This window comes from Melopsittacus undulatus, chromosome 4 (assembly GCF_012275295.1).
Source record: "Melopsittacus undulatus isolate bMelUnd1 chromosome 4, bMelUnd1.mat.Z, whole genome shotgun sequence".
In the NCBI taxonomy this organism is placed as follows: domain Eukaryota; kingdom Metazoa; phylum Chordata; class Aves; order Psittaciformes; family Psittaculidae; genus Melopsittacus; species Melopsittacus undulatus.
Genome location: NC_047530.1, coordinates 78,091,302 through 78,105,809, shown reverse-complemented (window position 1 = coordinate 78,105,809; position 14,508 = coordinate 78,091,302). Strand labels below are relative to the sequence as shown.

Genomic DNA, 14,508 nt, shown 5'->3' with positions numbered 1-14,508 from the left:
CTGAACAGAGTTGCTATTTCCAAATCATGCTCCAGAAATATCTTGGCAGATCTCTGTCCAGCCAGCAAAGGGCAACACCTCATTAGTATAGATCAGATGTATGTGGCTCATGTTCAGCTTTGCTTAGGGGTCAGCTGAATTTCAGAAAAAAATCCAACAGCTGAATATGGATCAAAATGCCTAAATAATTTTGACGTGCGCTTCATTTTGCTCAATACTCAGCAAGAGATGCTTTCTCCAGGGTGCCAACAGCATGCTTCACTTAGCTGCTTTTTCTGCTTTCATCTTCATGGTCACTATTTAGGATAAATGTAGCAGAGATTGGAGGGAGAAGGCAAAGTTGCTACACTGCTGGTTTACTCTTCTCTCTGGTTTGGGATGCTTTTTTCTTGGTCTCATAGCCAGACTGTGATGTTCCCACCACTGTTTCTCTATTCTCAAGGTATGAGAGCTGCTCTTGCTCAGGTCTGGATTTGGGAACAGGGGGTTGGCTGAACACCAAAGATTTGCTGCTTGCTGTATTTCTCCTCGCTGCCATCCCACCTAGTGCTGTACACCAGGAACACGTCACTAATACCTGGCTTTGCATTAAGGACAGCCAGTCTCCTTTTGTGTGTCCTGGCTTATCGTAGAAACCCTCTTCTTCCCCCCTGTTGGTGAACAGGCATTCAGGTATGCACACACAAAATTAGAGAAAATATTCAGTTTGGAAGAATGTAAACACTTAAAGGCCAGATGTAGTCTGATGTTCCATATTTAGAGACCTTTGACTTCCTGTATGTTAAGTCCAGAGCTAAGTATACTATACATATGTCATTTTTTGTAATAAACATTTGCATTTTGCATGATTGTATGAGGAAAACATTCCCTACCAGAAATTAGATCTATTCAGCCATCCATGAGTTTCAGCACGAAGTAACTGGAAAGCACCTTGGTTGCAGATTCAGCTTCTCCTGTCTTACAGCTACAGGCTAGACTCATGCAAATAACTGACATACGTGATTGTGACAAAAGCAAATTATAACACCAGGTAGTCCTGACAGAAGATACACCACTGCAGGTCAAGAACAGCTAACAACTGCCTTTAGTTTTAATTATTTTTATTACATGATAAATGAATGGACAAGATACATGTGGCTTTTATTGCTCTACACGTGGCTCAAACCAACTATCTCTTACTGTTTGCTGTGGCTAATATTGCAGTTAAACCTTGGTATACACACTGGGATTTTATAAAAACACAACCCTTTCTCAGCTGTGCTACACAGAATAATTCTTACAGAACCATTCTTTTTCTGGTTTCCTCCATGTCAACATTCTTCACAGAGCAAACAGACAGAGAGAATCATATCACACAACCTACAAAAGGAGTGAAGGACCTTACTTGCTCCCAGTAGTGAAGGAATGTAATGTTAAGACTTGAAGCTCATTTCCTATTTTTTGTGTTCATAATAGTCTCTAAACAGTGCATTATCTCATATACCAGATGTGCAGCAGTATCTAGGTACAACAGGGTGCAATAAGTACGTAATTTAGTCCTGTTTCTTCTTTTATGTTTTAAGTCAAATCCTTACTCTGATTTTAATTTAGGTTTTTATCTTGTTTTCTGTGTGCTTTGAGTGGTGGGAGAGATGTGGGGATTTGGCATTCAATTATAGGAATGGAAAAATAAATATCCTAGGACTCGGAACATCTTAACAGCACAAGAGAAAGCAACATCTAAACCTCCAATTTCATTTAAACTGGCGTAAAACTACAGTACAGAAACAATTTGTGCTGATGTGATTAACTCCACTTAAGTGTAATTTGCCTGCAAGACTCTTGGCTGACACACCAAGCTGCATTTGGAAACTAAATAAATCGGAAAGATCTTGAAAGTTATTTGAACCACTGTCAAATACTATTCTGAACATACTGTCTGTATGTTAAGTAATTTGAACACATTTCAATAAATAAGTCCACTACTTTCATGTTCCTAATAAGTTCACCAATAAAAATCCTAGTAATATAAAAAAAAATACTGTTGTGTCTCAGCTGAGAGGTGGTAACCTCGTAAAGCAGTCAGTGTTGCAAGAGCATGCTTTCCATATAGACGTAGTCATCCTGGAAATAGAAGAAGTAAAGCTTTTCACCAGGATGAGCATAAAATGTGGGTACAGCACGCTAATTTTCTGGTATGCTAATAGTATTTGGGAGTTGGAAGGCAGGAGTTTCAGCAAGGGAAAAGGGAAACCACAGTGAGGGAAAATAAGCTTTAATTGGCAAGCCACATTTTGTCTTGCTGTTTCTCCAGGAAGGCCCCTTTGCCTGCAAGGAATCACTGAGTGCTCTTTGGATTCAAAGGGAAACTCCTTGCTGGTTTCTGTGGGCTTCCACTGAGGCCCAGTGCCTAAACACCAGCTTGGTGCTGATGGCCCCATAGGTGTGAAGGCTGTTTCTGTGGAAGTTGAAATGTGTAGGTTCCTTGCAGGATTCAACTGCTGCATGTCTTTGCAGCAGCAAAGCATGATATGTAATGCTTCCAGTCATCCACAAGTGAGTGAGCTAATTACAAGATTTTTTCCCTTTCTCTGGCACACTGCATAGTCCAATTAAGTTGCTAAGCCAATCATCTTGAAATAAATCAACCATATTGTTACATAATTCTTTTTAATAAACAGAAATATTGTTACATGAACTAGGTTCTAAGGGTGCCAGATGCTCTTAAACAGGGAGTCTAATTTATTTCATTGAGCTTAAGAAGCAACGCATTCATGTGTGATACCTTTTATCATCCACATTGCTACTTCTTATCTGAGTTTAAAGTAGATTTCTTTCTCATACATAAATGAGCATGTAAAAGCTAAGTATGAACCTTCCTTACTTCCCCATCACACAATCACATAAGAAATGCTGTCTCAAACCACTGAATAAATGTCCTTTTTAACACAGTTAATAGGATCGCAACAGAAGAGGCCAAAACCCCCTCTCAAAATTACTGCACGCAATAGGAAGAAAAACCTTGGAAAACAAAGGTTTTGCTGAAGAAAGAACACACACTGGAAGGTTACCACTTGTAATGGGAAAAGGGAGATGAACTGGGTTCATTGCAGCCTACAGTGCTGCCCAGTAATTGTGCTCAACCCTAGAGGAAAGCAGAGCCATGACAGTGGCTGGCAGGGACTGCAGCAGACTTGGTCTCAGACAGACAGGGAAACCTAGTTTCCTCTCTAAAAAACCTCAAGATTAACTGATTTAGTCTTAATGCTTCAAGGACTGTTAAAGGAGATGGGAAGTAGAGATGTTCCCTTCAAATACTGTCAATGATGTAGGCTCCTCCAGCGGAGAGTATAATGCATACATCAAACCCAGTAATCAAGCAAGACTGTTTTTATCTTTTTGGTTTATGCTTTTTTTCTCCCATAAAGAAGATTATACAAAACAAAAAAACTGTCTCAGTTGTTTTTTGATAGCTTCACTGGAGGGCTGAATGAGTCACACAGAAGTCAAGGTATGCAAAGCACCTTTACTCAACAGTCCTCTTCCAACCCATCATGAAGTGTTTCCTGAAGAAATGGCTATTAAACATTCATGATCTGCACCCTCAAAGAAGCAGGCCATTTAGAACATGACTGAGAAGAAAGAAATAGTGCTTACTGAGTACGTTTGGTGCACCTGCACCTACCACTCCAATTTGTTCCCATTTATTTTGGACCTCAACAGAACAGCTTTTGCTTTGTATTTTTACTTGGACAGTGATGGCTGAAAGCTACTTCTCTGCATAAAAGCTGAAAGAAAAATCCCTGTGGTTTCCATTTGGACATTAGAGGGTTGATATGTCTTGCTGTCACATTCTATTTTTAAATGCATGACACTGCACAGGTGTTCAGACTCCAAATCCTTAGCTAAATCTGTCATCTCTCTGCAGCTTGTCACTACACCAGCTAACAATCTGAGGGGAGAATGAAGTTCCCGTATGGCAGAAAACTGCAAGTGCTTGACAATGGTTAACAATAATTTCTTTCCCTAGCTGAAAAATATCACTGCACTTGATAAATTTGCAGGTGTTATAATTGCTTTGAGGTTCATTTGCCTATCTAGATTTTTGCAATTTAATAATTTATCTACAAGCCCTTAATATGTAGGACACTAACAGATGATTAAAAATGCAGATTGTTTCTGCAAGAGCAGAAGTTGGTAAGCTGACTTGAAGTATAGGCTGGCAGTTTTACCTCTATGCTTGCAAACCATAAAACACTGATTGAATTCAGGAAGAGGAGATTTACAAAGAATTACAAATCATCTTTCTGTGTCTGCCTTAAGCATATATTATTTCTATATCTGTGGGTATTGATAAAATACAACACATCAAACAATATAATAATCAGTATTTTAAGCAAGCTAGTCATGGCATTTTACTCCAAAAATGAGGCTAACACACACTAACGCTGTTCTTGAAATTTTTGCTGAATTTTATGTGCTGATGATGTAGACTTCTGGAAGCATACTCTGTTCAAACTATATAGGAATAAAGAAAGATGGGAGAATGAATTGTTTCATACAGGACTGGTGTTCCAGAGTCAGCATGAGGGTGGACACTGGTGCTTCCCCCAGGAGCATCGTTACCCACAAGGAGCATTGCTTTCTGCCTCTACAAGGCCATTCTCTGTTCCAATAACGAAAGACCAAACTCAAGACCTACCCTTGTAAGTAAAGTTAAATATCCTTAAGAGACTTGAAGTGAACCATCATGTTCTTCTAGAGTTAATTTAGAGAAAAAAATGTGAATGACAACTCTTCATTTGCAGATGATTATTTAAATTTTGGTCTAATGATCATTTAGCATCCATCACTAAACAAAACCAGTGGTGCCTATCTCAGTGAGATAACACTGAACTCCAAGGGATGCAGTTGACTCTTGCACAACAACTAAGTACAGCTAATTCTGGACCACTGAAGTTTTGACTCCATTCCCTGCATGATTCTTACTATCAGTCACAGAAAAGAACTCAAGTCAGTGACCCCCTAAACAATCTGAACCATATGTTGTCCACAAGGGCAGACCAATATCATTCAAGTGTGCTGAAAGAGCTGGCTGATGTTATTATGAGGCTGTTCACTATCAAGTTTGAAAGGTTCTGGAGACTGGGGGAGGAAAAACCCAAATACAGTGACTATTCTCAAAAGAGGCTAAGAACAACCAGAAGGTTACCAGCTGCTCAAACTCACAGCAGACCCTGGGGAAATCATGGAGCAAATCCTTCCTCAAGTCGTATCTGGGCATGTGACTAGGAATAGCCAGCATAGATTTACCATGGATTTACTAAATTTACCATGCTTGACTAAACTGATAGCCAACTGTTTATTAAAAGACTAGATCTGCAGAGGAGGAGAGAGCAGTGGAATGTCATCTGCTTTACCAAGGTTTTTGACATGGTCTCCTAAGCATTTCTGTCTCCAAGCTGGGACATTAACTGCCTTGATGAGTGGACTACTGTTTGGGCGAAAAAGCAGATGGACTCAGGCTCAGAAGTAGCAACTCACATGCTGTACTCCAACTGGAGGTCAGTAACAAATGGAGTCCCATTCTTCTGTAAGATTCTACCCTGAATTCACAGAGGGATTTTCTAAGCTTAAATTTTCATAATCACTATCATTACTGCAAAATTCTGATGTAGTTTGCTGGAAAACACAGTATAAACAACATAAAATGCCTGAGAACTAATCTTCCCAAAGAAGATGATTACAACAATCTTATTTGCTTCAAATTCTATTATAAAGTTATTTTCAAAATATATTGTTGAAAGGTGTTACTATTGGGTTTGAAGACCCCAAAGGAGGGGTGTTATTAAGCACACGGAATTTCCATATTAATGAAAATGTAACTTTCTCTTCAGCAGACACTGATGGGTGCTGAGTATTTAAGTTAGTGTTTTCCTGTCAGTATTAGTAGTGTACTTTTGCCTCTCATGGCCCATATTTATGCAACATCACTGAGAGGGTGGACTTCCTTCACCGGGTTAAACAAGCATGGGTACCCAAATAGGCACTATCACCACCCTTCTCTTACTGTTCCAGTACACTGTCTTTCCTTCAGAGAAATGCTTGTGCTAAAATGTTCTATATGATCCACTTCAAATAATGTTTGCTAGCAGATTTATTTTTTAAACATGATGACTCAAAGTTATCTGAATTACAGACTTTGAATGGAAGCATATAAATGAATTCGGCAATATTTTTTCCTTGTTTCAAACGTACATATTCCTTGAAACAGAAGTTGTATTTGTGTTGTGTAGTAGACTTAAAGGACAGCTTTCACCTGCTAACTTCCCATTGATTGTGCCATAGGACGAGATGTTCTTCTTTGCTTGGTAATATAGCTAGACACGGACTGATTCCTATTTGAGTTGTCTGGAAAACAGCACACTTCCTGAATAAATGGCTTGAAAGCATTAAGAAAACAGGTTTGGGGGTTTTTTTGAATAATAGACAAGGATATTCCAGTGCAGATATATGGTAAGCATCATGCAAAAGAAAAATTTACCTCAAATTTAACTTTTAAGAATTGTATTTGTATTTACAAAGATTAAAGAAAAAAATAAAGATTAATTGTGATCTACTGACTGAATCTCCCACCTTACACATGGATGTAGTACTGCAGACCCCCCATTGCTTCCAGGAATGTGATAGACCATAGGGAGGGCTCAACTCCATGGTGTGTCACCGCAATTGAGACCACAATCAGAAAATGGTCAGGAGTACATAAATGTGTCTCTCTTTTTAGGAGTTACATCAATCAGTTGTACTTATTTATACTGTCTTACAGAACATTAAGTAAATTAATAGAACATTAATATACTTTTACAGCAGTATCATTTATAAAAAGGAAAAAAAAAGTTAGGAAAAGCTCTGATGCATCTACTGCTAAATTTTGCTCATGAGGAGGAAATTGTTAAACTACTCACCTTGTAAACACTACTTAAAACGGACAAAGTACAGCCTAGGAAGGTTATTCTGTATCTTATCCTCCAGAGTCGATAATTCTATACTTGGAGCCTTCTCTGCACCGATTTGTCTGTACTTCAGATAGACATGCACCTTGATGTTTCTAACCAAATTGATGAATTTCTCCCACACATTTATTGTTCTTATTTCTGGCTACTGCATGAAAAAACAGCACCTTGTCTAGCTCTTAAGGGAAAATTTATCTATTAAAGATGGTAATTTGAACAAGAAGAAGGTGGTGGTTCCAGGTAAAAGCACTATTTTACAGACTCCTCTAAACGTACTTCTTTCAGGAATCAGAAATCTGAAGTAGTATCAGGTTTATAGCAACAGAACATGGAATAGCATTTCTCAGCAGCAGCTTTTCTTACACACTGACGGCTACAAAGGTCATCCCTGTTTGCAAAGAAACATGTCACTTGGGATTTTTTTCCTTATTCAGGAATCAGAAATCAAGCAAAATATTTTGGTATACAATCTGTTTATGTGTAATTCCTGCTATTTTTCTCTACAGCCACTACTGTATTTACTCAGGCATTGATGTGTACTCAGCTCTGCATGCAAAGCAGAAGGTACTCCTGAAGAGCTTGTAATGGAAGTAATACGTCAGAGAGATTGGTAATGTTTCTAGCTACATGTAAGAATGTTCTGTCTGAGCTTTTGAGCTGATCCAAACCTTTTAACTGTACTCATCTTTTTGGTGTTGTACTCATTAACTTGTGTGTAGTGCTAATACAGTCATGTAGTTGACACCTTCAGAACGCACACAAGCATGCACATAGCCCAGTCCTCAGGGGCTGCCTGCTGGTGTCCATTAAAAAAAAAACAAGCTGCCTAGGTAAGCTACCCAGAGATGTGTAGAAACATCTGGTAGTGAAAGCATTGCAGTCTGAAGTAGAAAAAAATATTCCAAAAGAATTACTCAGAATATAGTATGTGGCTACTGAATCCAGTTCATTTTCTTCATGTGCAAAATTGTCAAATTCTGCAAGAGACCTCTATGCTTAGTTAGTATGTTTTAACCTTAATTATATGGGTCTCCACTGTGAATATCTTTTCATTAAGATGGTCTGTGAAAACCAATGGGGGATGGAGGGGAAGGGGTGTCAGGAAAGGCAATGGATGCAAGTTACTCCAAACATGCATGATCAGTAGAAAAAGATCAATAAAGAGGCAAAACATGCCTTGACTCACAATGCTGACACTGCAGTTCTTTGAGCAAAAGGTCCCCAGGAAGAGGCAAATAATGCAGCTTAAAGCAAAGTGTCTCAAGAGTGATAGAAAAGAAGATAGCTATGTATAACAGGAAGGAATTAGGAAAATTTTGTGTATAATATAGGAAAAACTTACTAAACAGTATGATACCGTCCGCTGTGAAACTTCCTAGGGATTATCATGGGAACCTAAGGAATACTAGGAAGTGCTCAGTATGAGCAATACTACATCACAGGAAGATAGGGTAGCTTTTACCGGTATCCATCAAAAAATAACAAAAGAACAGGGAGAGCTTGAGACACAGAAAGTTAATTTTTCCACAGGTTCATAACAGATACTTAGGTGCTAAGTCTGTAACCTCTAAAACCATACTGTAAGAGACATGACCCGAGTAGCCCTTAACATTGCAAGAAGGCAAACTGCCTTTAGTTTGTTTTGGAGCATGCCTCTCTGAGCACATGAGATCCCAAACCATGTATGGCTCTCTCAGGATAGAAATCTAGATATTCCTTCACTTAATTTTTGTTGAAGGATCCAATCCAGGATGTGGTTTTCACACACCTTTGACTAAGGGCACAGGAAGAGGAATAAATGCTTGCAATGATGCCTCCACTTTTTAGTTTAGTTTTTAGGGGTTTTTTTAGTCTAGTGTCCCCTTACAGGAGCAAGTAGATCTTCTGGTAGGTGCACAAGAGCATCAGTTTCCTACTTTCACTAGATTTGAACATACCTATCCCACATCCTGCCAAAAAACCCCACCAAACACAGACCCCACTCCCCCCAAAAACAACAACAACAAAAAAACAATCAAAAACCCCAACAAAACAAAATCACACCAAAACCCAAACTTAATCTCTCTCGTCCTCCATAAAGGTCGATCCAAGCAGCTTCCAGTCCCTTTGGGGATAGGGACTGAGCACCCTTGTGTCCACCACTATCTTGATAAATACGATACCGTCTTGAGGTATGCACCCGAGCCCTCCCTTCTGCTACCCTAATTAGGGGATAAGTGCTGACTTATGTGAACAGAGAGAATGGAGATATTTTTATTATTATTGCCTATTAAAAGCTGTTCTACCTTAGGCTAACTTGTTTCCCTTAAAAAGCCCATGAGTCTAAGTGAAAGAAGGTGTCTTGCAACCCAGAGGAAGGCTCTAAAGTTTCTGAAAAGGCTGCATTTTAAGCTACTGTCCCTTTCTCCTCAGGACCTTGCTAGGTATCTTCCCTCCTTTTGTGTGGGGAGCTTGCTTAACATCATTCTTGGGCACCATATGCAAACTGCAGGTGTTTAATTCAAAGCTGTGATATAAATCACTTCTGTACTAAGCTTTTAATGATTTCGAATTTTCCAGAAACACAGGAAAAATCGTGACCATATTTACCTGTTAATCTCGAACTGAAGAAATTAGACACAAAAACCCCAAACACAATGAAAAAAAAAACCCAAACCAAACAAACAAAACCAAATGAACAAAAAACAAACAAACCCACAAAAAATAAACCAAACCAAACTCCAAAAGGCCTTTATTTGTGTAGGTTTTCTTGCCCCACTAATAGTGATTACTACAACTTTTCCAGTTGAATATTTTGAAGAGGAGCCTGAACTATATGAATTACACAGTAAGTAAAGATTCAGATCTCTTTTATAGCCTCTACATTTCGATACAACAATCACCAAACCCCCGAAATGGGATTACCCCAGGAGGTCCTGGTGAACTTCTGACTGGGATGCTGGTGTGTTTTGGCTTTCAGACTAATTTCTGTTTCAAATATTATTTTAGCTCTCTTCCTAAGAAAATCAGGCTTCCTGTGACGATGTTGCCGGTCAGCTGTATGTCAGTACTACTCATGTAACTGTTCAAACATTCTGTGCAGTTCAATTGGATCTGACAGAGCTGGTGATCTCAAGGATAATTAGATTTCTATTAAATAACTGCAATGGGTAAGACAGAAATTGGGGCATAGGGCATATACTCATAGTAGAGCCGAACCTGCTCACAGATGTGTTTACCTCTATAGTCCCTCAATGCACAGGAGATTAGTATCACTGGTATAGACAAGTCACTTAAATGACTACTGGTTTGTGTTATGAGGACTACAGTTTTAATATCTAAATAGAACATACAATTTAATCTCCTTCACAGTTACCAGCTTTATGGACATCAATTACAAACCATATCTAGTAGTTAATCTGAACTGGACAAGACAGTGCAATTCATCAAAACACGAGAAAGATACACCACCTATTAAATTTGTATTTTTCAACATTATTAATCCTGCTATCCCACCAAAACTATAGCTGTGCTGTTCATTGAAAAAATACTGCAAACTTACCAGAAGGCAAATCTCTGCAGAAAGTCATCATAAATACAAAGTTAGTGATTTTAAATCCATTCCTTTCCCTCAGTGTTCAACATTAAGTACAAAAACAAGCAACACTGAACCTTCAATCCAAGCAAGCAGAGTAACAGATCCTATCCAACAGCCATAAAAAGGTTTTGTTAAACAAAAGGAGGAGTTTGAATTCCCTAGTCACAGCAGTGCTAGGCTGTCCACTGCTGATAATACACAGATGATGCGTATCTGAATAAAAGGATTATGGGGTGAATACCATAAAATGGATCTGAGTATGAGGTATGTCAAGTTTTTTTCATTCTTCCATTTACAGGCATTTAATTTACTTTAAATCAAATAGATCCTAACTCAACAATGAATTTATTCTCCTGTCAGACACTCAACTACCTTGGTATTATTTTATGCTAGCTTCAGTTAGGTGCCAGGACTGGATACAGAGTTTTACTGAGATGAAAAGTAAGAGGAGGCTTGAAGAGTGAGCTGGATGAGAATGGCTCCCCCACTTTTTTAGAACTTTAAGGAAAAACATCAGCCGTGGTTTCACCAGAGCTGCTGCTGAAAAAGAAATATGGGATTTAGGACTCTAGGGGGAAGGAGGGAAAGCATAAAACCAAAAAACCCTTCTGGGGCCTAAGAATGCTAATGTGGTAGAGGACAGCTTGTTGTATTTCTTGGTCTTGATCTAAATTTTACACACCTGAGCACACTGCCACACCAAGACCTTGATAGGGAGAGGGTATCAGGAAATACATGGTTTATAGAGAACTAGTGCACTGTCTATAGGATCTGCAGTTCTGTAAAACTTGCTTCTTAAAAAGTATGACACAGTCCCCACATCATGTTCTAATCTTTTGCTATAATAATGGCTATCCACTCAGATTTCGCTGTGTTACAAATGAGTTGAAACTGGACAACTTCAAATAGAAACACTCTAGAAGTATGTTGTATAACCTAGGACCCAAAGCTGATAAAGCCTTTGAAATGACCTGCTTTTAGAGAGCTTGGGCAGGTAGCTGTCAGCAAGGGGTGAATTTATGATCACTAATGGATTCTGGAATTATTTATCCCAGATTTAATTTGTTTCCTGTACAAATACAATGCATTTTGTTTTAAATTATAAACAAACCAAAAAAATTAATCAAACCAACCAACCAAAAAAAAAAAAAATAAATCTGGGCAGCAGAAAGAAAATCTTTTTACCTGCTCCTGACTACTGTACTTTGGATTATGTGAGCATCTCCAGGAGGAGAAGCGAGCAACTAAGCTGCTGCTTTTCCCAGAGGAACTGAGCACCCTTTGCTTGGAAAAAAAACTTCAGGAGGATGGGTCAGGGAGGGAGACATAAAAAGAGGTGGCAAGCAGGCAGATCATGGCAGACTGCAGCTTAGAAAAGCTCCCTGGAAGGCAAGAAACTTCCTTACAGTAGAGAGGAGACTCAAGCCAGGGGAAGGCAAAGATGACTTGTGGATTTGTCATTCAGCACAGAAGACAGTGCAGTTTGTTTCAAAATTAACTCAAAAACTGATGACTCCAGTACTGAAAGACTAATTCAATGACTGGTTCAGCAGACGGATAGAGGAGAAAATCTGGCATACAACTGCAGCTGCATTGCAGGATTTATCCCAACCCAGTAAGAAGTTTGACAAAGTCTTTTCCTTGCCATAAATGGTGACAGAATTAAAATTAGCAATGGACAAAATTTAATCTGTTTTAAAAGGAAGCAAGGTGTAATTCAGTGACTGGCACATAGAAATGTTTCAATCATCTAATTTAAAGTGGTCCAGGCTAACACACCTGACAACTCTTCAGTGGTGCCACAGCAACCGAAGTAACATTATCTACTACACATCTTTCCACAAAGCTGATTACCATTTTGTTAGTTTAATGAGTGGAAAACAACACGGGCTATAGTCTTCTCCCCTGCACATTGCTGCTCAAGAAACTGAAGGACTGGGCTTCACTCCTCCCTTGCTCCACATTTCTGAAAATGTCCCAGTCACTGACCAATTAATATCAAATTCAGTAGCTCTTTTAAGCAGCAACAGTGCTTTAATCTTAAAAAAAAAAATAAAAAAAGAGTTAGAAGACTGAAGTTTCACCTTTAACTCAAGATACTGCTTCCCAGCTTCTTTATTAGTTCTGAATATCTAGAGATATTTTTATTTGCTTTTAAACTACTGAGGATCCAAACTAAAATCACATTTTAAGAATCCACCACAGAAATAAAGTACAAGAGGAGGATTCTGTAATTATCCCAAAATTAAACACCAAAATCTGTGAAATAAGTTCAGTTTTGCACATGCAATACACAGTTCCTGGCACATGGGAATGCACAGCTACATGGCCTACAATGAGCAGTTGTATAGCTTCTGCATTTAAATCTGGAGGCTGTTTAGATATATTTAGGTTTAAATCTTGACAATCTTTAAAAGATTTAGTGGCATGGACTTGTGCTACCCTATTTGACTTCCACACTGCGTTGAACTCCATGAACAAAGGGAATACACTGGAGTTTCTATGTGCCCGTGTAGACCACGGCCTTATAATGCAACCTCCACACTGTAGTATATGAAATAAATATCCTATTACACTTTGTCCTGAAAATATCTGAAAATATATTGTAAAGATATTCAAGAAGGCATTTTATGCTTCCTTCCTCAATGGAACTTGTGGAAAAAAAATCCCACTTTCAAATTGTCTCAAATTGGATGAGAAGGAAGATGGATTTTCTACAAGATTTGTCTATGGCAGAAAGAATCCACCACAGCCTCTCAAATTAACAACCTGGTGTAACTGTATAAATATTCCCTGTCACTGTTGGTCTGTCTGTCCCTCTTCTGCAGTAACTGCTCAGGCTCATTCCAGGTGCACACTGGGCTGTTTTATTTCCACTATCTACACCCCCCCCCCCCCCCCCCCCCCCAATATTCACCTCTTATTCCCAAAGCAAACTTCTTCTTTTTCCTCAGGTCAGCCTCAAGCACAAGCAGCTCCTTCTCCATCAGAACTATAAAACAACCTTAAATCTACATAATAACAGAATATAGAAGCATTTTTATGCACAGTGCTTTATTTTCCAAGATAATGGGTACAGCAATTAAGGTTTTGCGTTACACTGGTGATGCATGGTATTAGAAATACCTGGTCATCACCAAAAAGTACAAAGTCAGGAATTCTTAACTTACCATAAACATAAACCAAACATGCTGGATCTGGAAAATCAGAATTAGGACATTTGAAGTAGCTTCTACTCTGCACGGTAATGACACAATAACCATAATTGGTCCCAGTGCACATAAAAACTGATTTTAGAAATATTAGATTCTTAGATTTTTATTTCTCACTATTCTTTCATTTTCACTTCATGCTAAGAATAGCTTCTATTACTACCAATCGTTTGGAACAAAGAAGAAACCTACCTGAAGAACTACAGCTCTTACAGCTCTTTAATTCTACCTAAAATTACAGACAAGTCATTTAAATTCTGTATTTACCGTAGCACTGCCATTCCAGGGAGAGTGGAGCATCATACCAGCAATGAGATCCCTTTTGCAAGGACAAAACCACTTAGTCTTAACTGTAGGCCCATCTTCACAGCTCTTTATTTCCTCCTCACTCTTAATTTGTTTCCTTGAACCTCTTTGTTAACTGAGACAGAGCTTATAGCTGACACAGGACACAAACCCACAAGGAAATTCCCTACAGGAAACAAATGAACACTGTTTTCAAAGTCTTAACCTACAGACCTTATAGGTTTTGTGTGAGATTCATCCAGAAACTCATTCATCTTCCATCTCATCTCTTGCTCACTTGGCAGAGTGCTGACATCTCCCATAATTCTGCACAGGACCCAGAGCTTTTCCATTATCCCAAGTATGCAGAGCTTGGGAGCAGGTGAATATTAGGGCTCCAGTCCACGCTCCATGCTGGGAGGAGTCCCGCTGCAACACATGG

The 14,508-nt window shown here is 38.8% G+C and overlaps 1 protein-coding gene across 1 annotated transcript in view; it reads right to left on the bottom strand.

The window, feature by feature from the left end:
* NXPH2 (neurexophilin 2) overlaps positions 1 to 14,156 on the bottom strand; it is a 31,268-nt gene extending 17,112 nt beyond the window's left edge. The window contains exon 1 of the mRNA XM_031053308.2: positions 14,049 to 14,156. Within this exon, the coding sequence (XP_030909168.2) occupies positions 14,049 to 14,084 (36 nt within the window). The 5' untranslated portion in view covers positions 14,085 to 14,156. The remainder of the gene's footprint in view (positions 1 to 14,048) is intronic.
* Positions 14,157 to 14,508: the final 352 nt, after the last annotated feature.